Genomic DNA, 25,433 nt, shown 5'->3' on the forward strand with positions numbered 1-25,433 from the left:
TACTAAAAATTAATTGCTATAAATTAGTAGTCTGCTTTTCAGTGCATTACTTTACCATTTGTTTCTGTTCAATTGATATCTAAAAATTATGAATTATTAATTCATTCTTAATTTATAACATGTGTTTTAAGATACTTTATAATTTACTTACCTGCTAGCAAATGTGTAAGTGCTGCCTTCTGAGCTGGATATTAAAAAAATGAAAAATAGTATCTTATGTTACTCCTAAAAAAGTCTTGCCAACCACATGAATAAAAAGGTCATTTTATAAGCAATATTACCTCTTTTACAAGACTAGTTACCAATAAAGAAAATAATGTTCAAGATCACTGAACAAAGGTAGAAATAAATAACATTCTTATTTACCCATATGGCTCATCCACAAAGAGTGTAAATTTCAAATCTCACAGTGAGGAGACTATCAAAAAGGCACAGATTTGCTTTTTCCTTATCTCCTCTAAACACAGAAAACAGATTTGACTCTGAGTCCCTGATTCTGAACTCCATGCCCCAACTTTTAACTTTTTTTCATTGATCTTGAAAAAAAATGTTACATTTTATGAATTTAAAAAACCCATACTGGCTTCTAGACAATTGGCAGAGTGAGCGGGCAGTGCGGTTTCCCCTCTTTACATTCCTCATAACACAGAGAAGTGCTGAAAACAGTAACACAAACACTGAATACATAACAGGGGTTAACAATAAGACTTCTCCTGGTGCTAGTAAAAATGAAGAAACTGAGAGCTGAAATGGTAAACAGGAGCTAAAACTGAATAACCGCCAGGGCACCTTAATCAGTAATAACACCTTTCAAGCTAGAGATTTAATAGCTCTTCCTCAGAAGGAGTTGAGGTTCCAGGCCTTTGCATGTGGGGAAACTGAGTTCCTTAATTAAACCTGGGAGCCATGATGAGCCATATCACCCTGAAACATGGATAATAAAAATTCTGACCTGTGGCCTTTGGAATGCAACAGGATGATGAGGATATGTAGGTGGGGGGAAATGCATCACTGAGAGAAGTAGGAATCCCAAGCCCCCAAAAAGTGTAATTTTAGGACTCCAGTTCACACTCCTACAAATTCTTGAACGCCATGCATAGCGTTTTTAAATATTTTTGATTGATGAAGGAAGCAAAAGTGAAACAATCCACATGTATTTATATTCAACACAGAACATGGAGAATTCTCATAGGAAAATCATACACACTGAAGATAAAAGGGTCTATGATTACAAACCACTAGGAGTTAATATCAACACCCACAGCAAAATAATGAATTCACACACCAAAAAACCAAAAATGATTAATAAAAGTTTATATAAGAATATTTTAAATCTCCATAGAGATCTTTGCAAGAACAGAATCCACAAATCTTAACAGGATAGTGATGGCAGAACTAGTGCAATGAAAGAAAAATCTAACACAATACAAGATGCAGGTAAACATGAATGCGGTTACAAACCATAAAGGCATACTTCCAATTCTGACCAAAATGGAGTAACAGACACAATTTACCCTCCTGCCTAACACAACTGAAAATTCAGACAAAATATATGAAACAGTGATTTTCAGACATTGAATAGTAGACAACACAGGATTTCTGTAAGAGGGGAATAAAAGAGCTGAGACACTTATGATTAACCCTTCTTATGGCCTGATGAGAGCTTCCAGGCTATCACACAGCCAGGAGGACCCAGGAAAAACCCAGAAATCTCCCTAAGTTGAGCTAATAGAACTGGGGTTCTAGGAAGGACAAGGCATTAGAATTCACAGAGAAAACACCAGGGAGGGAAAGAGCTGCCTAGAGAGAGCTCCTGTGATATGTGGAGGGTCCTTCTTGAGTCTTCTGCAAAGTACTGATCACTGAATGCAAGTGAGGAAACTACTTAAGCCAGAGAAAAATTATTTGAAATTGAGCAATCTTTTGTGCTTACATAGGGATAAGAATAGCTTGTGTTCCCACCACCTGACTTTTAAAATACCATGTTTTGAAGAATTGGGTAGAGTTACTCAAAAGGGTATCGCCTCAGTAGTTGTGACTATTGTGATCCCACTTAGCAAAGCATTAAAAACAATAGTGTTAGGGGCGCCTGGGTGGCTCAGTGGTTTAAGCCTCTGCCTTCGGCTCAGGTCATGATCTCAGGGTCCTGAGATCGAGCCCCGCATCGGGCTCTCTGCTCAGTGGGGAACCTGTTTCTCCCTCTCTCTCTGCCTGCCTCTCTGCCTACTTGTGGCCTCTCTGCCTACTTGTGACCTCTCTCTCTGTCAAATAAAATATTTAAAAAAAAAAAAAACAATAGTGTTAGAACAACTGGATATTCTTTTTTTTTTTTAAAGATCATAACGGGTTTTTTTTTTATTTATTTGTCAGAGAGAGGGAGAGCGAGAGTGAGCACAGGCAGACAGAGTGGCAGGCAGAGACAGAGAGAGAAGCAGGCTCCCCACCGAGCACAGAGCCCAATGTGGGACTCGATCCCAGGATGCTGGGATCATGACCTGAGCCGAAGGCAGCCACTTAACCAACTGAGCCACCCAGGCGTCCCAGAACAATTGGATATTCTTATGCAGAAAACAACTCTATCCATACATTTTAACCTATACAAAACTTAATTCAAATTGGATATGGGTCTAAATGCAAAACCTAAAACTATAAAAACATTGAGAAGAAAGCTTGGGGGAAAATTTGTATGAATTTTGGTTAGGCAAATATTTCCTAGACACAAAACTAAAATCATGACCAATAAAAGAAGAAATTAGCACAATGGATTTCATAAAAATTTAAAATTCTTGTTCTTTGAAAGAACAAAAAGAGAAGCTTTTGACTATTCCTAGTACACCTATTTGCAAATCATATATAAGACTTATATCCAGAGTATGTAAGGACACTCAAAATGCAATAATAACAATTCATTTTTAAAACAACCACAAGATCTGAGCAACTCAGTAATAAAAAGACAAGCCAGTTAAACAATGGGACCTTTCAGCTGGAACTATCATCTTCCAGCAATTTGTCAAAAAGACCAATACAAAGAGAAAGAGGAATGGCACTAGCTATACATTCTTTAGGCCTTTTAGAAAGCATGGAGTTGTTCCATTAGCCACATACATGTGAATCTACAATTAAGATATTATTAACATCAAGGAAAATATCTTACCATATTATCTTACCATTCATTCTTAGGTATCAACATAGGAAAAAGAAAGCACATATTCACAGAGACTTGAATATAAATGTTCATAGTGGCTTTATTTATAACAGCTAAAATATAGAAACAACCAACACATCCATCAACAGATGAATAGATGAACAAATTATGCTATATTTGTACAACTGAATACTTATCAGCAATAAAAAAGTAACTGATATACATAAGAGCATGGATGAATTGCAAAATAATTATGATGAGTGAAATAAACCAGACAAAAATAAAGAGAGCATATTGTATAACTCTATTTATATAGAATTCTAGAAAATGCAAAGTGAGCTGTAGTGACAAAGCAGATCAACAGTACTGTGGGGATAAAGGAGATGCCAGAGAAAGGAGTAGGGATTACCAAGGAACACAAGGAAGCTTTTGGGCACGATAGGTATCTTCGTAATCTTGACTGTCATGATGGTTTCACGAGTTTCATGAGACTACTTTTCAAAAATTATCAAAACACACCAGATTATTCACTTAAAGAATATGTAATTTCCAGTATGTCAATTGTACCTCAGTAAAACTGTATGTAATTTTTTAAAAAAGAACAAACTATCACATAACAACATGGATGAATCTCAAAAGTGGGAAAGAAGGCAGACTCAAAAGACTACACACTGTATTCCATTTATACAAAATTCTGCAATCGACAAAACTACAGCAAAGAAGACAGATCTGTCAGCACCAGGAGCTGGAGGTGGAGTTAGAGGGAATCTGGGGAGCAATGGGATTGTTCTTTATTTTATGATAGTCACGGTATATGTGTATATTTGTTAAACTCATAGAATTACACACACTAAAAATATTAATTTTACTGTATGTAAATTACAGCTCAGTTTTTAAAAGCCTGATTTGATGAGCACTGAGTATTATATGCAACTAATGAATCACTGAACTCTGTATCAAAAACTAATGATGTACTATATGTCGGCTAATTGAATTTAAATTTAAGAAAAAATCTCATTGTAGTGTCAAAAGAAAGAAGAAAAAGGAGGAGCAAGAGGAAAAGGTCACTACCACCATGGAGACCAGAATTGAAAACCCTAAAATAAAGGAATTGCAGAAAGATAAAAGAGATAGAATGGTAAGTGTCAATCATTGAATAGATAATTAGAATTTTCTAGAATTAAAGAAAAACGTTATAATTAAAGATTATGCTGAGTTCAGAGCCAGATAAATAAAAACAAACTCATCAGAATGGGTAATAATTTAGTAACAAGAATTTGGATAAAAGAATACTTGGAAAGCTAACTTAAAGAAGAAACATAGTTTAGCATAATTCATAAAAATGAATTAATTAGGGGCACCTGGGTGGCTCAGTGGGTTAAGCCGCTGCCTTCGGCTCAGGTCATGATCTCAGGGTCCTGGGATCGAGTCCCACATCGGGCTCTCTGCTCAGTGGAGAGCCTGCTTCCCTCTCTCTCTCTGCCTGCCTCTCTGCTACTTGTGATCTCTCTCTGTCAAATAAACAAATAAAATCTTAAAAAAAAATGAATTAATTAAACTGGCAGCAGTCATCTCATCACCAACAGTAAATGCCAGAATTCAATGGCATATCACAAAAAGACTTAGAGACATAATTGTTCACATAAAATGCTATACCCGTACAAGAGTGAGAATGAAATAAAGCCCTCCCCAGGCATATTAAGTCAAGCAGATTATTACACATGGACTGTCACTGTAGTAACTACTAAGACAATGCTTCCTAAGAATAAAGGTGAATCCAGAATGAAAAAAGCAGGATTCTAAAAGAATGGTGATCATTATGGTACCAAAAATCATGTGATTAAATTTCTTAATATTACATACACACATATACTCAAAAATGAGCACCAAAAAAGACTGCATGTAAATGCTGATGAATATGAATAAGGTCTGTAGTTTAATTATTAATATTGTACCGATACCAATTTCCTACCTGTGAAAATGTACTAAATTTTTTTAAAAGGATCTTCTCTTTTTTTTTTTTTTTAAGATTTTTATTTATTTATTTGACGGACAGAGATCACAAGTAGGCAGAGAAGCAGGCAGAGAGAGGAGGGGAAGCAGGCTCCCTGCTGAGCAGAGAGCCCTGATGCAGGGCCGATCCCAGGACTCTGGGATCATGACCTGAGCTGAAGGCAGAGGCTTTAACCCACTGAGCCACCCAGGCGCCCCAATGAACTATGTTAATGTAAAATGTTATCATTGGCAAAACCCAAATGAAAGGGATAAGGAAAATCTGTGCTATTTTTGCAACTTTTTATATTTCTTAAACTATTTCAAAACAAAAAGTTTAAAAGAAAGGAATAGTAAGCAAAGACCTAGGAAATATAATAAGCAATCCTAGAAAGTACTGACTAAATATAACAATAACAAAACAACACTAACTTATTTGGGACCAAGTGAAAAGCCAAATTACAAACAAATACATGAAGAGAGGCTGTGTTATAAGATCCTGGTGTAATTCAGATGACCATATAAAATGATTAAATTTAGACACTGTATAACATTAACTATAAACACTACAATTTAAAGAAAATCATTTGAAAATAAAAAGAACATAAGGGGCGCCTGGGTGGCTCAGTGGTTTAAGCTGCTGCCTTCGGCTTAGGTCATGATCTCAGGGTCCTGGGATCGAGTTCCACATCAGGCTCTCTGCTCGGCGGGGAGCCTGCTTCCCTCTCACTCTCTCTGCCTGCCTCTCTGCCTACTTGTGATCTCTCTCTGTCAAATAAATATATAAAATCTTTAAAAAAAAAAAAACATAAAAATGTGCAAAGTAACAGAAGAAAAAGAACAGAAAAAAACACAATTAAAAAATAGATTTAGGGCTTCTGGGTGGCTTAGTCGTTGGCTCAGGTCATGATCCCAGGAACCTGGGATAGAGCCCCACATCAGGCTCCCTGCTCTGTGGGAGGCCTGCTTCTCCCTCTCCCACTCCCTCTCCAACTTCCTCTGCTTGTATTCCTTCTTCACTGTCTGTCAAATAAACAAAATCTTTAAAAAAAAAAAAGAAAGAAAGAAAATGGATTTGAGGAAAAAGGAAAAAAAAATGTAAAAACAGATGGCTCAGTGGTTTAGGCCACTGCCTTCGGCTCAGGTCGTGATCTCAGGGTCCTGGGATCGAGTCCCGCATCGGGCTCTCTGCTCGGCAGGGAGACTGCTTCCCTCTCACTCTCTCTGCTTGCCTCTCTGCCTACTTGTGATCTCTCTCTGTCAAATAAATAAATAAAATCTTTAAAAAAAAATGAAAAAAGATATACTAGGTAAGTCTAAATTTCAAAGAGCAAGTTGATAAAGCAATTTAAAAGAGTGTGAATAGAAATTAAGATAAAATTAATGATAAAAAGATAATATGTCAAGAAAGTGTAACTAAATTGAGCATTAATGACTTGTCATCGCCTCAGAATAAGAAAGCTGAAGTTTCAAAAATCAAAGAGGAAAGCCATGAAATTGAAATATTGAAAAACTTCTGTTTGCTTCTCACGGAAAATAAATTAAAGAGCAGATGGGGAGGAAATCCCAATACATATAAAATGATTTGAAACAACATAATTAAAAAGTTTGTTTTGAAACAATCTTGGAACACTGAAACAAAAGAACAAACATGTTGCAATAATTAAAGTATACCTGCAAGAATACATTTTTACAAAAATTGACTTCCCTTTTGGTTCCAACATTTAAGAATAAATCATAGGTGGGGCGCCTGGGTGGCTCAGTGGATTAAGCCGCTGCCTTCGGCTCAGGTCATGATCTCAGGGTCCTGGGATCGAGCCCCGCATCGGGCTCTCTGCTCCGCAGGGAGCCTGCTTCCTCCTCTCTCTCTGCCTGCCTCTCTGCCCACTTGTGATCTCTCTGTCAAAAGGATAAATAAAATCTTTAAAAAAAAAAAAATAAAAAAAATAAAAAAAATTTAAAAAAAAGAATAAATCATAGAAACATGTCTCTCCCAATAAGGTGATAAAATTAGAAAATAATTTTTTCAGCAACAAAAATAAATTATCTAATTGGAAACTAAAGACTATAATTTACTCATAATTTAAATAAGAAATCATACTAGAAGTTTCTAATTTTTTGAACTGAATGTCAACTATATATTAAAAACTGAAGAGTATACATGAAATGATATATAAAAAGGAAAGTTTTAGCTTAAAGGAACATGTTGGAAATAGGAAAGACTGAAACTTAATTATTAAAAAAGCTTTAGACTCAAGAAAGCTAGAATTAAAACAGAGCAAAAGTAAAGAGAGCAGAAAGGCGGAAAAGAGCAAAATTTAACATCCTTAGATAAATAAACACTAAGGAAATACAGAGATATCAACAAACCCCAAAGTTATATTTTTCAAATTACTAATAAAACCTCTGAGAAGACTGCTCATGAAAAAGGGAAAAAAGAAAACAAACACACAAACAAAATTAAAAGATGAAATGTATCTATAAAGAATGTGTAAATATTTAAAATTATATATAATTCCGGGGGCGCCTGGGTGGCTCAGTGGGTTAAAGCCTCTGCCTTCGGCTCAGGTCATGATTCCAGATTCCTGGGATCGAGCCCCACATCGGGCTCTCTGTTCAGCAGGGAGCCTGCTTCCTCCTCTCTCTCTGCCTGCCTCTCTGCCTACTTGTGATCTCTGTCAAATAAATAAATAAAATCTTTAAAAAAATAAAATAAAATAAAATAAAATTATATATAATTCCAAAATAAAATAAATCAACTATAATTCCAGATACCACAATCTGATACAGCCATATGTGGCAAAAATATGTAATACATACTAACTTTCAGTGTAGAAGTTGTTCTCTGCAGAGAGGGAGATAATAACAGAAAAATACTGCAGCTGTAAATGCAATGGTTTATTTCATAAAAGAAACAAGAAAAATATTAACATTTGTTTATTTCTACTGGTGGGCAAATTAATATTCATCACTTTGTTCTCTTTGTGTTTAAACTATTTTTTAAAAAAATTAAAATATTCTCAGGGTGCCTGGGCATCTCAGTCAATTAAGCATCTGACTCTCAGTTTGGCTCAGGCTGTGACCTCAGGGTTATAACATCAAGCCCCGGTCAGGCTCCATGCTCAGTACAGAATCCGCTTTAGACTCTCTCTCCCTCTGTCCCTCACCACTGCACACTCCTCTTTCTCAAAACAAATAAATCTTGAGAAAAAAAAAAGATTCTCTCTCTCCCTCTCCCTCTGTCCCTTTCCCCCACTTGAGCACACTCTCTTCAAAAAAAAAAAAAAAAAAGTAAACATGCTAAAGTCTTAAGTATAAATTTGCCTTCTGAACACTTTACCCAGCGAATACTCTTACAGTTACTTCTTACATAAGGCCACAAAGAAAACTGAGATATTTCATCTGTGATAAGGTATAGAAATCTAGATTTTTAAAAGATTTTATTTATTTATTTGAACAGGGGAAGAGAGATCACTAGTTGGCAGAGAGGCAGGCAGAGAGAGAGGGGCAAGCAGGCTCTTCCTGCTTAATCCCAGGGCTCTGAGATCATGACCTGGAGCCTAAGGCAGAGGCTTAACCCACTAAGAAGCCCAGGTGCCCCAAAATCTGCATTTTTTTTAAAAAGATTTTATTTACTTGACACAGAGAGAGACCACAAGTAGGCAGAGAGGCAGGCAGAGAGAGAGGAGGAAGCAGGGTCCCCGCTGAGCAGAGAACCTGATGTGGGGCTTGATCCCAGGACCCTGAGATCATGATCTGAGCCGAAGGCAGAGGCTTTAACCCACTGAGCCACCCAGGCGCCCCCAAAATCTGCATTTCTAATAAATATTTCTAGTGGTTCTCCTGCAAGTGACACAGATCACAATTTGAGAACCACTAAAGTATTAGAAAGCAATAGATAGGACACATTTGAATTCTTTCTCTCTCAATTTCTGAAAGACCCCCTTCCTCCTTGCTGAGGGCTTTTTCCAGAGTGCTGAAACAAGGCCGCCACGCCAGAACAAACAGCTATGTCTTTGTCTTGAACCCAACGCCTGACTGCTTAATTTAAATAGACCAATCAGGTTCCTGTAACTAAGCATCTGCTTCTGTAAGTCCGCCTCCCGCTCCCCCGCTCTACCCCGCCCTTCCCACCTTCGCCTTCGCGCGCGCGGGTCCTCCAAAGCCAATCCGCTAAAGCCAAGTATGCCTTTTTCAAATGTTCAAACTGTCAGCCAATCAGCCCCGCCTCACCCAAAACTTGTTTGTACCTGTCTATAAAAACCCTGCACCACCCCAGCCTGGTGTGCTCAGCTGGCAGGAGCTGCTGACCACCCGCAGGCGCCCGCGTTACAATAAAGATCCTCCTCCTGATTGCATCCTGTGGCAGTGTTGAATTCTTGGGTACAGGGATCCGCGGGTCTTTCATTTGGAGGTTCCACCAAGATCATCGGACTCCTGCCCAAGGATCCAACCGACTCCCACCGGGAGGTAAGCTGGCCAGCATTTAAGCCTTAATAACTGTGTTCTCATTTTCTGTCTCGTGCTCGTGTTCTCGTCTCCCGTTTGTTCTGCCTATACGCCTGTATAGGACTGTACTACTACGTGTAGTAGATCTGTATTCTGGGCAGCTTGAGAAGGAGTTGACGAACTCGGACTTCTCCCCTGCCACCCTGGGGGACGCCCCAGGGATCAGAGGGGCCCGTTTTTTCGGGGCCCCACACGTATCCGAGGGATACGTCTGTCTGTGGGCCACAGAGGATTCCTCACGGCCGTCTGAATCTGTACTTTCGGTTTTGCACCAAAATCGCGCAGCGTTTCTTTTTGCCGGCTCGTTAAGTGTCTTGTGTGTTTTGTGTGTCTTTTTCGTTGCCCTTTGGGTTTCCCTTGATTCCAAAATGGGACAGACTCTTACCACCCCTTTGAGTCTCACTTTAGGCCACTGGAGAGACATCCAAATCCGAGCCAATAACCTGTCGGTGGAAGTCAGAAGAAGGAAATGGCAGACCCTTTGTACTTCAGAATGGCCTACCTTTAACGTTGGGTGGCCCAAAGATGGAACCTTTAACATCCATGTTATTTTGCAGGTCAAAGAACGAGTCTTCGACCAGGGACCCCAAGGCCATCCAGACCAAGTACCCTATGTTGTAGTGTGGGAAAAGCCTGGTTGATGATCCTCCTCCTTGGGTCTTTCCCTTCGTTCACCCAGAGCCCAAACCCCTTCCATACACCACTTCTCCCCCAGGACCCTCCGCTCCCCCCCGTCCCTCACCCCATCCCAGATCCCACCTAAATCTTTACCGCCAGTTACTCATAGCAGGTCTCCATAATGCAGGGCGCCGCCCCACCAATTTGGCTCAGGTAAGACAGGCCACTCAGGGGTCAGAGGAATCTCCAACCGCTTTCCTGGAAAGGCTTATCGCAGGTATACGCCCTTTGACCCAGATAGCAATGAGCAGAGAGGAAACGTTTCCATGGCATTTATTTGGCAGTCAGCACCAGATATAAGGAATAAACTACAGCGTTTAGAGAATCTACAAGATTTCTCTTTGCAAGATTTATTAAAGGAGGCAGAAAAGATTTTTAATAAAAGAGAGACTCAGGAAGAAAAGGAGGAACGACTTAGGAAGTTGCAGGAAGAGAAAGAGGAGAAACTAAAGAAGGAGGCTGAGGAAAGGGAAGAGAAACGAGAACATAAACGAAGTAAGGAACTTAGCAAAATCTTGGCCGCCGTAGTGCAAGGCAGCCAAGGACCAGAGGCAGGAAAGTCAGACAGGGAGGGAGACATAAGGAGGCCCCGAGTAGACCGAAACCAATGTGCCTACTGTAAAGAAAGGGGACATTGGGCCAAGGAATGCCCGAAGAAATTCCGACACCCTAAGGAAAATGCTAAGCAAGTCACAAGACTTACGGCTTTAGACGAAGACTAGGGCCGTCAGGGTCAGGAGCCCCCCCCTGAACCCCGGGTAACCCTAACCGTTGGGGGGCAACCAGTCACCTTCTTAGTAGATACAGGGGCTCAACACTCTGTTCTAACCAAGAGCCTCGGACCATTAAGTGACCGGATGGCATGGGTTCAAGGAGCAACAGGAGGAAAACAATATAAATGGACTACGGAGAGAAGAGTACATCTGGCTTCAGGTAAAGTTTCTCACTCATTCCTTCATGTGCCTGACTGCCCCTACCCACTCCTGGGGAGAGATTTATTAACCAAGCTCAAGGCTCAAATCCATTTTGAGCCACAGGGGGCCACTGTGACCGGCCCCAACGGGACTCCTTTACACATCCTTACCCTACAGTTAGAAGAAGAATGTAGATTACATGAGGAGCCCTCCCAACCTCAGAGAAACATAGAGTCCTGGCTTGCGTCTTACCCAGATGCCTGGGCGGAAACAGGAGGAATGGGACTAGCTATCCAGCAGCCCCCCATTCACATACAATTAAAGGCAACGGCCGTTCCTGTCAATGTTAAGCAATATCCTATGTCCAATGAGGCCTACCAGGGCATCAAACCGCACATAAGGCGGTTACTAGACCAGGGCATTTTGGCCCCATGCCGGTCCTCCTGGAACACTCCTCTGTTACCCGTCAAGAAACCTGGCACCAATGATTACCGGCCAGTCCAAGACCTAAGAGAGGTCAATAAGAGGGTAGAAGACATCCACCCTACGGTGCCCAACCCTTACAACTTACTTAGTTCCCTGCCTCCAACCCACTTCTGGTATACGGTCCTAGATCTCAAAGATGCTTTCTTCTGTTTGAGACTAAGTCCTCAGAGTCAGCCCCTCTTTGCCTTTGAATGGAAGGATCCAGACTTGGGAATATCAGGTCAGTTAACCTGGACACGGCTACCACAAGGGTTTAAGAATAGCCCAACGCTGTTCGACGAAGCCCTTCACCAGGACCTGGCCAACTTCCGGGTAAAACATCCCTCTCTGATCCTGCTCCAATATGTCGATGACATTCTATTAGCGGCTACCAATGAAGAGGACTGCCGAACAGGTACTGGGAACCTCCTATTAACCCTAGGCCAACTGGGATATAGGGCATCCGCAAAGAAGGCCCAGATCTGCCAGACTAAAGTCACTTACCTGGGTTATGAGCTATATAATGGCCAACGATGGCTAACAGCCGCGAGAAAAGAGACTATCTCTGGCCTTCCCGCACCTTAAAACCACAGGCAATTGCGGGAATTCTTAGGAACCGCAGGCTTCTGTAGACTATGGATTCCGGGGTTTGCGGAGATAGCGGCTCCTCTGTACCCCTTAACAAAACAAAATACTCCTTTTGTTTGGACTGAGCAACAACAGCAGGCATTTGACCATATCAAACAAGCGCTCCTTAAATCTCCGGTGTTAGGCCTGCCAGACATAACAAAACCCTTCGACCTCTTTGTTGATGAAAAACAAGGATTTGCTAAGGGGGTCCTAACTCAAAGGCTCGGGCCTTGGAGACGCCCTATTGCCTACCTGTCCAAAAAGTTAGACCCCGTGGCGGCAGGCTGGCCACCATGTCTAAAAATGATAGCAGCAATCGCGGTCCTCATCAAGGACGCAACCAAACTAACTTTGGGACAGCCCCTAACCATCCTGGCTCCACATACAGTGGAGTCTCTAATGCGCCAACCACCAGACCGCTGGCTGTCTAATGCCCGCCTGACTCATTATCAGTCCCTCCTCCTGGACTCAGACAGGATCCAGTTCGGACCTATAGTGACTCTTAACCCCGCAACTTTATTGCCCACTCCTGGGGAGGCACCATTGCATGACTGTCACCAGATCCTTGCTGAAACACATGGGACACGGCCCGACCTAACTGACCAGCCCATGAAGGATGCAGACCTGACCTGGTATACTGATGGCAGTAGCTACCTGCAGGATGGAAAACGACGAGCAGGAGCGGCCATCACGACCGACTCTCAAATTGTATGGGCAAGCGCGCTACCAGAAGGCACCTCGGCGCAGCGGGCAGAATTGATCGCCTTAACCCAGGACCTTCAGTTGGCAGAAGGTAAGAATCTTAATGTCTATACAGACAGCAGATATGCTTTTGCCACTGCCCATATTCACGGAGAAATTTATCGGCGGAGGGGACTACTAACCTCTGACAGTAAGGAGATTAAAAATAAGACCGAAATATTGGCCCTATTAAAAGCCTTATTCCTCCCCAAGAAGCTGAGCATAATACACTGCCCTGGCCATCAAAAAGGGGATACCCCCGAGGCGAGAGGAAACCGCCTAGCTGATGCGACAGCCAAACAGGCAGCTTTGGGGCCCCAACTATTAACTGTTACTATACTCACTGAGATAGGAGAGCCAGAGGAAACCCCCATTTGGAATTATGAGGAGGCAGACTTGGATTTCATACAGAAGATAGGGGCCAATTACAACTCAGCCCTAAACCGATGGGAATACCGAGGAAAGGCCATAGTACCTATAACGATGGCAAAGGAACTAATAAATCACCTCCATCAGCTGACTCATCTGAGCGCGAACAAGATGAAATCTCTTATGGATAGGGCCAATTTAAAAAAACTACTTCCCCAAACAAAACTTCCTTCTTCGTCAGGCGGCCGCTAATTGTAAAGCCTGCGCCCAAGTCAATCCTGGGAAGACTATTATTGGACCAGGTGTCCGGGTACGTGGTCATCGACCTGGCACACATTGGGAAATTGACTTTACCGAAATTAAACCTGGCATGTATGGATATAAATATCTCTTAGTTTTTTTAGACACCTTTTCAGGATGGGCAGAAGCCTTTCCTACCAAAAAGGAAACCGCCAACATAGTCGCCAAGAAGCTGCTGGAAGAAATTTTTCCAAGGTATGGAATGCCCGAGGTACTAGGGTCCGACAACGGGCCTGCCTTTGTCTCCCAGGTAAGTCAGTCGGTGGCCAAGCTGCTGGGGATTGATTGGAGACTACATTGTGCTTACAGACCCCAGAGTTCAGGACAGGTAGAAAGGATGAATAGGACCATTAAGGAGACTCTAACTAAATTACTGCTTGAAACTGGCTCTAAAGATTGGGTATTGCTCCTACCTCTAGCACTCTATCGGGCCAGAAATACTCCAGGCCCCCATGGATTAACCCCCTTCGAAATTCTCTATGGTGCTCCGCCCCCCGCTGTCACGTTCTTTGCGCCAGATATCTCTGCTCATTCCCCCTCCCCCTCCATACAGGCCCATCTGCAAGCCTTACAGCTGGTGCAACAAGAGGTCTGGAAACCCCTGGCTGCCGCCTACGAGGAAAAACTTAACACCTCATTGTGGCCTCATCCCTACAAAATTGGAGACATCGTTTGGGTCCGCAGACATCGAGCCACAAACCTTGAACCCCGTTGGAGAGGACCCCACACGGTACTCCTGACAACGCCCACGGCGCTAAAAGTTGACGGGATTGCAGCCTGGATCCACGCCTCCCGTGTGAAAGCGGCACACCCGGAAGAACAAACAGGACACCCTCAGAACTCGGAATGGACCATCCAATGCTCCCCAAACCCACTAAAGATAAGACTCATTTGCCGTTGATCTTACTCTTTTGCTTATTCTCTTTCCTTTCCCCTGTAAGTGGCACCAGCCCACATCTCCCCAAGCAATTAACCTGGCAGGTTCTCTCTCAAACGGGGGAAGTTATCTGGTCCAGTACGGCCCAACACACCCCTAATACAAATCCTTAACCTCCCTTTCCGAGGTCGTTCTACAAAACAGAAGGGGGTTAGACTTATTATTCCTAAAAGAAGGGGGGTTATGTGCAGCCCTCAAAGAGGAATGTTGTTTTTATGCTGATCAAACAGGGGTAGTTAGGGAGACAATGGATAAACTCAGAGAAAGATTGGCCCAGAGAAAAAGAGATTTTGAATCCCAGCAAGGCTGGTTTGAAGGCTGGTACAATCGGTCACCTTGGTTCGCCACTTTATTATCCACCCTTCTGGGACCCCTTATTATTCTATTACTGATTTTATCAATTGGCCCTTACATCCTAAATAAGCTTGTTCAGTTCATCAAAGACTGCTTGTCAGTAATCCAGACAACGGTACTGACACAGCAATATCAACTCCTCAAACAAGCCAAACCCCAAACTGACATAATATAAGTACAGGACAAATGGATATAAGATTCTATCCATGATAAAGAAAAAGGGGGGAATGAAAGACCCCCTTCCTCCTTGCTGAGGGCTTTTTCCAGAGTGCTGAAACAAGGCCGCCACGCCAGAACAAACAGCTATGTCTTTGTCTTGAACCCAACGCCTGACTGCTTAATTTAAATAGACCAATCAGGTTCCTGTAACTAAGCATCTGCTTCTGTAAGTCCGCCTCCCGCTCCCCCGCTCTACCCCCCCCTTCCCACCTTCGCCTTCGCGCGCGCGGGTCCTCCAAAGCCAATCCGCTAAAGCCAAGTATGCCTTTTTCAAATGTTCAAACTGTCAGCCAATCAGCCCCGCCTCACCCAAAACTTGTTTGTACCTGTCTATAAAAACCCTGCACCACCCCAGCCTGGTGTGCTCAGCTGGCAGGAGCTGCTGACCACCCGCAGGCGCCCGCGTTACAATAAAGATCCTCTTGCTGATTGCATCCTGTGGCAGTGTTGAATTCTTGGGTACGGGGATCCGCGGGTCTTTCATTTCTAAGGCAATAACTTTGGCAAATTATTTAAATTATACTCCCAAATTTTTGCATCTTTAAAATGGGGATATTCAAAACTATCTCACAAAATTAAACGAGATATTTATATAGTACTCAAAATCACTGTAAAATGTATGGTTGCTGCTCATGATACTGCCCATGATACTGATTAGAGTCAAATGGTACTAAAGTTTTGGAACACAAATTCAATTTACTCGCTACTTAGGGACTCCTCTTCTTTGGCAAACCACTTTTTCGAACTATTCCATGAAACAGCTATTATGGTTGCTATGATGATAACAGGTAAAGCAATGCAGAAACCTAGAAGCCACCGGTTCTTTTCAGCCCTTCTAAGAACTTTTCCCATGGTTAAACCTAAAAATAGAAATATATTAAAAATCAGAGTAAAAAATTGAAACCATCTACTTTACTTTCAAGTTGCAGCAAACCAATTACAATGCTCTTAATTTTTGTTGTTATTCAAAGAACATAGAAAAATAATAATAGAATCGTAATACTTAAAACCATCTCTAAAACCTCTTTCTAAAAGATTAGAAAAAAGTTCCAGAAAGTTCCAACATACTCTACATTATACTATAGCTATAGCAAAATCTCACTATAGCACCATTAAGTTGGACCCAAAAACGTCAATAATATATAATGTGGAATCATATAATCCAACAAATTTACAGAACAACCTAATGGAGAAAGTCAATGATATCAGAAAATAAAAATTTAAAAGATACTCTCAGTTTCAATCATGATATTGAGAGTTAATATAAGAAGAGTAAGATTAAGAAGACATACTTGGTTTTCACTTCTTGAAAAGAAGACTGTTTACCTTTTAATTGTAAATATTGCCTTCTAGGCATCAAAAATATACCTTTGTTTTTATGAAGATAAGCAATTTGAGAATTTATTAACTGAATATGTAAAGATATTAGATACTTGCCCTCCTGCTTCCCAGACAAACTAGAAACTTCTCTGCCACGCCTTTCACAAAATGGAGGCCGGTAGCCATCAAAGCAATGGCACGTTTCATTGGAATTGCATACCTAGGATCATTTTTAAAAACTTAAATGATCATTTAAAACTATTTTCTCATAAAAAGTAAAATTACCAGATGGATCATAAAGCTTACTTTTGCATTTTCATTTAGTGTAATTTTATTTATAGAGATAATCCTACAAATCAAATGTTTGGTTTCTAATGCACATACCAAAAACATACACACAGTTTTTTTAAAAGCTATAGAGGCTCATAGAATTTACATCAAGAAAATTTAACTTTCAAATATTCACCTGAAAACTTAGTTTGCAATTTCAGAAACATATCCTTAAATTCTAATGAGAATGAGACCCATCCAGTGGCACGCTGGAGCCAGCTAGTACCACCACCTCCAGAACTGGTTGTGCACATCTCTTTCTATCTCCAAGTTCAGTGACATTATGTGCTAGCTTGAAATATTTGTACCTACAATCCCACTGTCCTTCACCAGGATTGGGTTGTGAGTTTTTTGTTTTGTTTTATTTTTTTAAAGATTTTATTTATTTGAGAGAGAGAAAAAGTGAGAAAGAACAGGGGGAAGGGAATGGGGAGAGGGAAAAGCAGACTCCCTGCTGAGCCCTGGGATCATGACCTGAGCTGAAGTCAGATGCTTAAAAAACTGAGCCATCCAGATGTTTCTGTTTGCTCGATTCTTAATCCAAGGGTTTTTGTATTCCAAAGAGGCCATCAGATACTTAGATTAGGAATTGACGGTTTCTATAATTAATATATAAATAAATGAAGTAGTAATAGCCAACACCTTTATGGTAGTTACTATGTGTTAGTCTCTATTCTGAATACTACTTAGATTTACTCATTAAGTCCTCACAACAGCCCTGTGAGGTTTGAAACTATTATTATTCCCACTATATAGAAGAAGAAACTGAGGCATAGATATTTAACTTGTCAAAAGTCAAACGGCTAGTAACTGATGGAAAAAGGATTTAAACCTAAGTAATCTGGTTTCAGGGGCCCTGCCCTTGACCTCTTGCTATTCTTCCTCTCAAAATAATATATAATATCTCTCAGTTTCTAAGATCTCTATTCAACAACTTGGATCTAATTCCATGACTTAAATGTACAGAGGGGAAAAAAGTGTTCTATTCAGGATATCCATATTCCCAGCTTTTGTCACACCACATTTATGCTGTGGTCTGTGTGTGTGTGTGTGTGTGTGTGTGTGTGTGTGTGTACTTTTACTCTGAAATACTTCACAGAAGTGATGTTGTCCTTCTCAGGAGATACATGTTGTCAGTTTGTCCTAATATTGTATTGTTACTTTTGGATCACTTGGTTAATTGCTGTCTTCCGGGTTTTTCCACTCTAAGTTTCTATGCTTCCATTTGCAATTAATAAGTAATCTATGAGGAAATAGTTGTGAGATTCTGTAAGCATCTAGATCCTCATAATAATTTCACTCATTAGTTTGAATATCCATTCATAATTATTTAACTTCATTGTTCCTTCTATATTGATAACACCATAAGGAAGAATTTTCCCTTCAATCCACTTATTTCATTTATTTATTCAGTTATTCAATTATTGCAATCAGTAATATATTAATTATATGGTCATATGATTTATGACAAGGATGCCAAGCCCACTCAATGGGAAGTCTTACCTGCAAATGAAAACTGGATATCCAATGCAAAAGAATGAAATTAGATCTTTATCTCACATCATGTACAAAAATAAACTCAAAATGGATTAAAAACTTAATGTAAGACCTCTAAGATTATAAACTCCTAGAAGAAAACATAGGGGAAAAGTTTTATGATACTGGACTTCACAATCATTTCTTGGACTAAAAGCACAAGCAAAAATAGTAAGAATGGACAAATGGATCTACAACAAACTTAAAAACTTTTGTAAATCAAAGAATACAATCAAAAGAGTGACAAAGTAATCTATAGAACAGGAGAAAAGACTTGCAAATCATATATCTGATAAGAGATTAATATCAAGAATAAGCATAGAGTTCACACAACTCAACAATAATTTTTTTAAAAAATCAGATAACCTACTTAAATGGGCAAAGGACTTCAATAGAAATTTCTCCAAAGACGATATACGAATGGCCAGTAAGAATATGAATAGATGTTCAACATTAACAGTCATAAGAGAAATACAAATGAAAATTACAATATCATCTTATATCCATTAGGATGACTACTATAATAAAGAACTGAAAGCAGAGTCTCAAAGTGAAAATTTGCACACCTATGACCCCAGAATAAAATACTCACAAGAGCTAAGAGGTGTTAATGACCCAAATGTCCACTAACAGATGACTATATTAACCAAATATGGTACATACATACAAGGGAATATTATTCAACCTTAAAAAGGAAGGCAGTCCTATCACATGCTAAAACATAGATGACTGAAATGAGTCATCAATAAAAGACAAATATGGTATTACTCCACTTATATGAGGTATCTAAAGTAGTCAAAATCATCAAAACAAGTAGAATGGGGGTTTTCAGAGACTGTTGGAATAGAGGAAAGAAAAGTTACCATCTAGTGGGTATTGCAATATTGTGATTTTTAAGAAATAAATATCTCATCATTCAGATGATTGATGTATTTTTCACATGTATTTGGTCTTTGTCCACAGTTTCTGGTTTACAGCTCCCAAAACCCTTATCATTTCCTGTATTGAGAGAGATTAAAGTGTCTTTTGTTATGTAAATGAAGATAAGTTTTGTAGGCATCTAAGGATGGGAGCTGGTTGCCAGTGGAATCCACGTGATTCCATGTGGCTATATGATTAGATGGTTGGAAATTTCAGTCCTGCTCTACCCCTCCCCCAACCTTCAGGGAGGTTGAATCAATTGTCAATGGTCAATGACTCAATCAGTTGTACCTATGCAATGAAGCCTCTGTAAAACACAAAAGGACAGGATTCAGAGAGCTTCTGGGTTGGTGAACATGTAAAGATTTGAGGACAGTGTGCATACAGAGAGGGCATGAAAGTTTGGCACCCTTTCCCTATACATCTCTCTTCTACTTGGCTGCACCTGAATTATATCTTTTTATAATGAAAGAGTAATCTAGTAAGCAAAATGCTTCTCTAAGTACTGTGAGCCACTCTAGCAAATTAATTGAATCCAAGGAAGGAATCTTGGGAACCTCTGATTTATAGCCAGTTAGAAGTACAGGTAACAATCTGGGCTTGCAATTGATGTCTGAACTGAGTTGCCAAGGAGGAAGTCATTGGAACTTCCAATCTATAGCCAATTGGTCTGAAGCACAGGTGATAGCCTAAGATAACACCTAGGATAGAAAATGGCATATATACGGGGAGGGGATTAAAAAATCTGGTATCTATTAGATCAATAAAGAACAATAAAAGTTTTTATTTTATGTTCATTTACTCCATCCTTAATGCTCCTTTTCTCTGTATGTAAAATACAATTTTCTGCCTTGTATAGTTTTCCTTTTCTCTGATGAACTTTTGTCATTTCTTCCAGGGTAGGCCTGCTCTTGACAAATCTCTCAATTTTTGTTTGTCTGAGAGAGTCTCTTTTTTCCTTTTAAAGAGTATTTTGCATGATACCAAATTCTAACTTGGTGATTATTTTCTTTTTTTTTTATTATTATTTATTTATTTGACAGAGAGAGAGGTGACAAGTAGGCAGAGAGGCAGGCAGAGAGAGAGGGAGAAACAGGCTCCCCACTGAGCAGAGAGCCCGATGCGGGGCTCGATCCCAGGACCCTGAGATCATGACCTGAGCCGAAAGCAGAGGCTTAAACCACCAAGCCACCCAGGCGCCCCGGTGATTATTTTCTTAAGACACTAAATATTTCACTCCATGCTCTTCTTGCTTACATTAATTCAGAATAATGGTCTAATGTAATTTTTATCCTTGCACCTCTCTAGATTCCCCCCCCCACCTTTCTGGCTTTTTTCAAGATTTTTCTTCATCTTTGATTTTCTAAAGTTTGAAGATGATATAGCTAGGTGGAAATTTTTGCTTGTTGTTTTCTGAGCTTCTTGGATCTATGGTTTGGTGTCTGACCTTAAAAATGTTCAGTTATTATTCATTTAAATATCTGTTATTTTTTTATTTTCTTAAGGTATTCCAAATATACATATGGTGTGCCTTTTACAGTTGTGCCACAGTCCTTGGAATTTCTGGGCTTCTTTTTCAGTCTTTATTTCTCATTATTTTCAGTTTTGGAAATTTCTGTTGAGATACCTTCAAAATCAGAGATTCTTTCCTCAAGCTTTACAGGTCTACTCATAATTCTATCAAAGTCATTCTTTATTTCTTTCACAATTTTATCTTCAGCATTTCTTTTTAGATTCCTCCAGAGAGAGAGAGAGAGAGAGCACACACAAAGAAGGAGAGGGAGAAGCAGACTCCCTGCTGAGCAGGGAGCTCAATGTGGGACTCCATCCCAAGACCCTGGGATCATGACCTGAGCTGAAGGCAGGCACTTAATCAACTGAGCTACCTAGGTGCCCCTTTAGATTCTTTCTTAATAGGTCTGTTTTATCCATTAGAGCCCTTAGAATTCCTGGTCTGGTAATTCTGATATCTTTGCTTTAGCTGAGTATGGTTCTGGTGTTTGCTCTGTTCACATTGTGGTTTTTGTTTTTGTTTTATTTTGTTTTTGCTTTTTTGTATGCCTTGTGATTTTTTTCTTGGTAGCTGTACATGATGTACTGAGTAAAAAGAACTGATAATAACGTATTGGTAAATTGTGTTGGAAAGGTCAGGGGGGTGGTAGAATTCTGTAATCATATATAATTAAGTCTCATTCTTTTAGTGAGCTTATGCCTCTGGTTTGTGAATTTCACAAGTGCTTTTAAGTTTTTTCCTTCTTTTACATGGGACAGTATGACTAGAATAGACTGGAATTAGGCATTTCCCTTCCATTATGTCAGTTAGGCTCTGAAAAAAAACTCAATAATTTTAGGCTCTAGTAAAATAGTTTCTCTTTAAGTTAGGTCTTGTTAAGAAGAACAGAATACTCCTGCATATTTCAAAACTGGTCCTTTTCTCTGCCCCCTGCTGTGAGTACAGGGGAATTTTTCTCTTATATTTTCTGGTTGAGCTCCTGGATGTAAAACTCACAAAAGTATGGAGACACTCTAATAACTAGACTCCCCACCCCCGCAACACACTGAAGTATCTAACTCTAATGGAGCCTCCAAGTAGTACATCAATGAGAGTTTCATTTTTTCTACTCTGGTACTGATTCCCATGTGGACTTCTGTTTTGTTAAGTTGTGACTTTGTGTATTTACCTGTGTCTCCAGTTTTGGAGGTGATTGTTTGTGATCTCACCTTTCTGGTGAATATAAGAAGAATTGTTAATTTTCAGCTTATTCAGCTTTTTACTTATTAGGATAGAGCTCCTAACATGCCAGACAAGGACAGGTGTTCTGTACTTGTTCTCACAAAAATTTGAATAGAAGGTCTCTGCTGCTATAGCTAGAGAGATATAATTGGGCATATATAAATGGAAAATTTATTAAAATGCTTTTCTAAAAACAAAATGAAAACTGCTCTGCTAAAACTTCACAGAAGTCTTCCAGTGCAGTGACAGCCAATCCAGCCAATCATATTTTTTTTATTTAATTAATTTATTTTCAGCATAGCAGTATTCATTGTTTTTGCACCACACCCAGTGCTCCATGCAATACGTGCCCTCCCTATTACCCACCACCTTGTTCCCCAACCACCCACCCCCAGCCCCTTCAAAATCCTCAGGTTGTTTTTCAGAGTCCATAGTCTCTCATGGTTCATCTCCCCTTCTAGTTTCCATCAACTCCCTTCTCCTCTCCATCTCCCCATGTCCTCCATGTTCTTTGTTGTGCTCCACAAATAAGTGAAACCATATGATACTTGACTCTCTCTGCTTGACTTATTTCACTCAGCATAATCTCTTCCAGTCCCGTCCATGTTGCAACAAAAGTTGGGTATTCATCCTTTCTGATGGAGGCATAATACTCCATCGTGTATATGGACCACATCTTCCTTATCCCTTTGTCCATTGAAGGACATCTTGGTTCTTTCCACAGTTTGGCAACCATGGCCATTGCTGCTATGAACATTGGGGTACAGATGGCCCTTCTTTTCACTACATCTGTATCTTTGGGGTAAATACCAAGCAGTGCAATTGCAGGGTCATAGGGAATCTCTATTTTTAATTTCTTTTTTTTTTCCATTCCTCCTTTTTATTTATTTCCAGCTTAACAGTATTCATTGTTTTTGCACCACACCCAGTACTCCATGCAATACGTGCCCTCCCTATTCTATTTTTAATTTCTTGAGTAATCTCCACACTGTTCTCCAAAGTGGCGGCACCAACTTGCATTCCCACCAACAGTGTAAGAGGGTTCCCCTTTCTCCACATCCTCTCCAACACACGTTGTTTCCTGTCTTGCTAATTTTGGCCATTCTAACTGGTGTAGGGTGATATCTCAATGTGGTTTTAATTTGAATCTCCCTGATGGCTAGTGATGATGAACATTTTTTCATGTGTCTGATAGCCATTTGTATGCCTTCGTTGGAGAAGTGTCTGTTCATATCTTCTGCCCATTTTTTGATATGATTATCTGTTCTGTGTGTGTTGAGTTTGAGGAGTTCTTTATAGATCCTGGATATCAACCTTTTGTCTGTACTGTCATTTGCAAATATCTTCTCCCATTCCGTGGGTTGCCTTTTTGTTTTGTTGACTGTTTCCTTTGCTGTGCAGAAGCTTTTGATCTTGTTGAAGTCCCAAAAGTTCATTTTCACTTTTGTTTCCTTGGCCTTTCGAGACATATCTTGAAAGAAGTTGCTGTGGCTGACATCGAAGAGGTTACTGTCTATGTTCTCCTCTAGGATTCTGATGGATTCCTGTCTCACGTTGAGGTCTTTTATCCATTTCGAGTGTATCTTTGTGTACGGTGTAAGAGAATGGTCGAGTTTCATTCTTCTACATATCGCTGTCCAGTTTTCCCAGCACCATTTATTGAAGAGACTGTTTCTCCACTGTATATTTTTTCCTGTTTTGTCGAAGATTATTTGACCATAGAGTTGAGAGTCCATATCTGGGCTCTCTACTCTGTTCCACTGGTCTATGTGTCTGTATTTATGCCAGTACCATGATGTCTTGGTGATCACAGCTTTGTAGTAAAGCTTGAAATCAGGTAACGTGATGCCGCCAGTTTTGTTTGTGTTTTTCAACATCTCCTTAGCAATTTGGGGTCTCTTCTGATTCCATACAAATTTTAGTATTATTTGCTCCAGCTCTTTGAAGAATACTGGTGGAATTTTGATCGGAATGGCATTAAAAGTATAGATTGCCCTATTGTCTTCCATCTTTTTGTGTCTTCTTCAATTTCTTTCATGAGTGTTCTGTAGTTCCTCGAGTACAGATCCTTTACCTCTTCGGTTAGGTTTATTCCCAGGTATCTTATGGTTCTTGGTGCTATAGTAAATGGAATCGATTCTCTAATTTCCCTTTCTGTATTTTCATTGGTAGTGTATAAGAAAGCCCCTGATTTCTGTACATTGACTTTATATCCTGCCACGTTACTGAATTGCTGTATGAGTTCTAGTAGTTTGGGGGTGGAGTATTTGGGGTATTCCATATAAAGAATCATGTCATCTGCGGAGAGAGAGAGTTTGACTTTTTCATTGCCAATTTGGATACCCTTTATTTCTCTTTGTTGTCTGATTGCCATTGCTAGGACTTCTAATACTATGTTGAACAAGAGTGGTGAGAGTGGGCATCCTTGTGTTCCTGATCTCAACGGGAAGGTTGCAAGCTTTTTCCCATTGAGGATGATATTTGCTGTGGGTCTTTCATCGATAGATTTCATGAAGTTCAGGAATGTTCCCTCTATCCCTATACTTTGAAGCGTTTTAATCAGGAAGGGATGCTGGATTTTGTCAAATGCTTTTTCTGCATCAATTGAGAGGACCATTTGGTTCTTCTCTCTCCTCTTAGAGATTTGGTCTATCACATTGATTGATCTGCGAATGTTGAACCATCTTTGTAACCCAGGGATGAATCCCACCTGGTCATGGTGGATGATCTTTTTTTTTTTTTTTTAAGATTTTATTTATTTATTTGAGAGAGAGACAGTGAGGGAGAGCATGAGAGGGGAGAAAGTCAGAGGGAGAAACAGACTCTCCAAGGAGCAGGGAGCCTGATGTGGGACTCGATCCCAGGACTCTGGGATCATGACCTGAGCTGAAAGCAGTCACTTAACCAACTGAGCCACCCAGGCGCCCCGGTGGATAATCTTTTAAATGTTCTGCTGGATCCTGTTTGCTAGGATCTTGTTGAGAATCTTAGCATCCATATTCATCAGTGATATTGGTCTGAAATTCTCATTTTGGGTAGGGTCTTTGTCTGGTTTGGGAATCAGGGTAATGCTGGCTTCATAAAACGAGTCTGGAAGTTTTACTTCTGCTTCAATTTTTTGAAACAGCTTCAGGAGAATTGGTGTTATTTCTTCTTTGAAAGTTTGGTAGAATTCCCCACGGAATCCGTCAGGTCCTAGGCTTTTTTTTTTTTTTTTTTTTTGGGAGGTTTTTGATCACTGCTTCAATCTCGTTACTAGACATAGGTCTATTTAGGTTGTCAATTTCTTTCTGGTTCAATTTTGGGAGTTTATAGTTTTCCAGGAATGCATCCATTTCA

General features: G+C 40.1%; 2 protein-coding genes and 1 long non-coding RNA gene across 3 annotated transcripts in view; 2 read left to right on the plus strand and 1 right to left on the minus strand.

Moving 5' to 3' along the window:
- Positions 1-9,550: 9,550 nt before the first annotated feature.
- On the plus strand, positions 9,551-10,535 carry LOC123936727. Its single transcript, XR_006817381.1, has 2 exons — positions 9,551-9,607; positions 10,204-10,535. It is a non-coding gene; the product is annotated as an uncharacterized LOC123936727 (long non-coding RNA).
- Positions 10,536-11,181: 646 nt separating this feature from the next.
- LOC123936949 (protein NYNRIN-like) lies at positions 11,182-14,644 on the plus strand. Its single transcript, XM_045997444.1, is given in 3 exon segments — positions 11,182-11,766; positions 11,923-13,644; positions 13,646-14,644. Coding segments are annotated over 3 exon segments (3,306 nt in total).
- A 1,305-nt stretch (positions 14,645-15,949) lies between these two features.
- ADAM32 (ADAM metallopeptidase domain 32) overlaps positions 15,950-25,433 on the minus strand; it is a 145,926-nt gene continuing 136,442 nt past the window's right edge. The window contains exons 18-19 of the mRNA XM_045997445.1: positions 16,691-16,793; positions 15,950-16,113 (exon numbers count right to left, since the gene is read on the minus strand). Coding sequence (XP_045853401.1) covers positions 15,950-16,113; positions 16,691-16,793 — 267 coding nt within the window. The remainder of the gene's footprint in view (positions 16,114-16,690; positions 16,794-25,433) is intronic.

The sequence above is a fragment of the Meles meles genome, chromosome 2 (assembly GCF_922984935.1).
Source record: "Meles meles chromosome 2, mMelMel3.1 paternal haplotype, whole genome shotgun sequence".
Lineage (NCBI taxonomy): Eukaryota > Metazoa > Chordata > Mammalia > Carnivora > Mustelidae > Meles > Meles meles.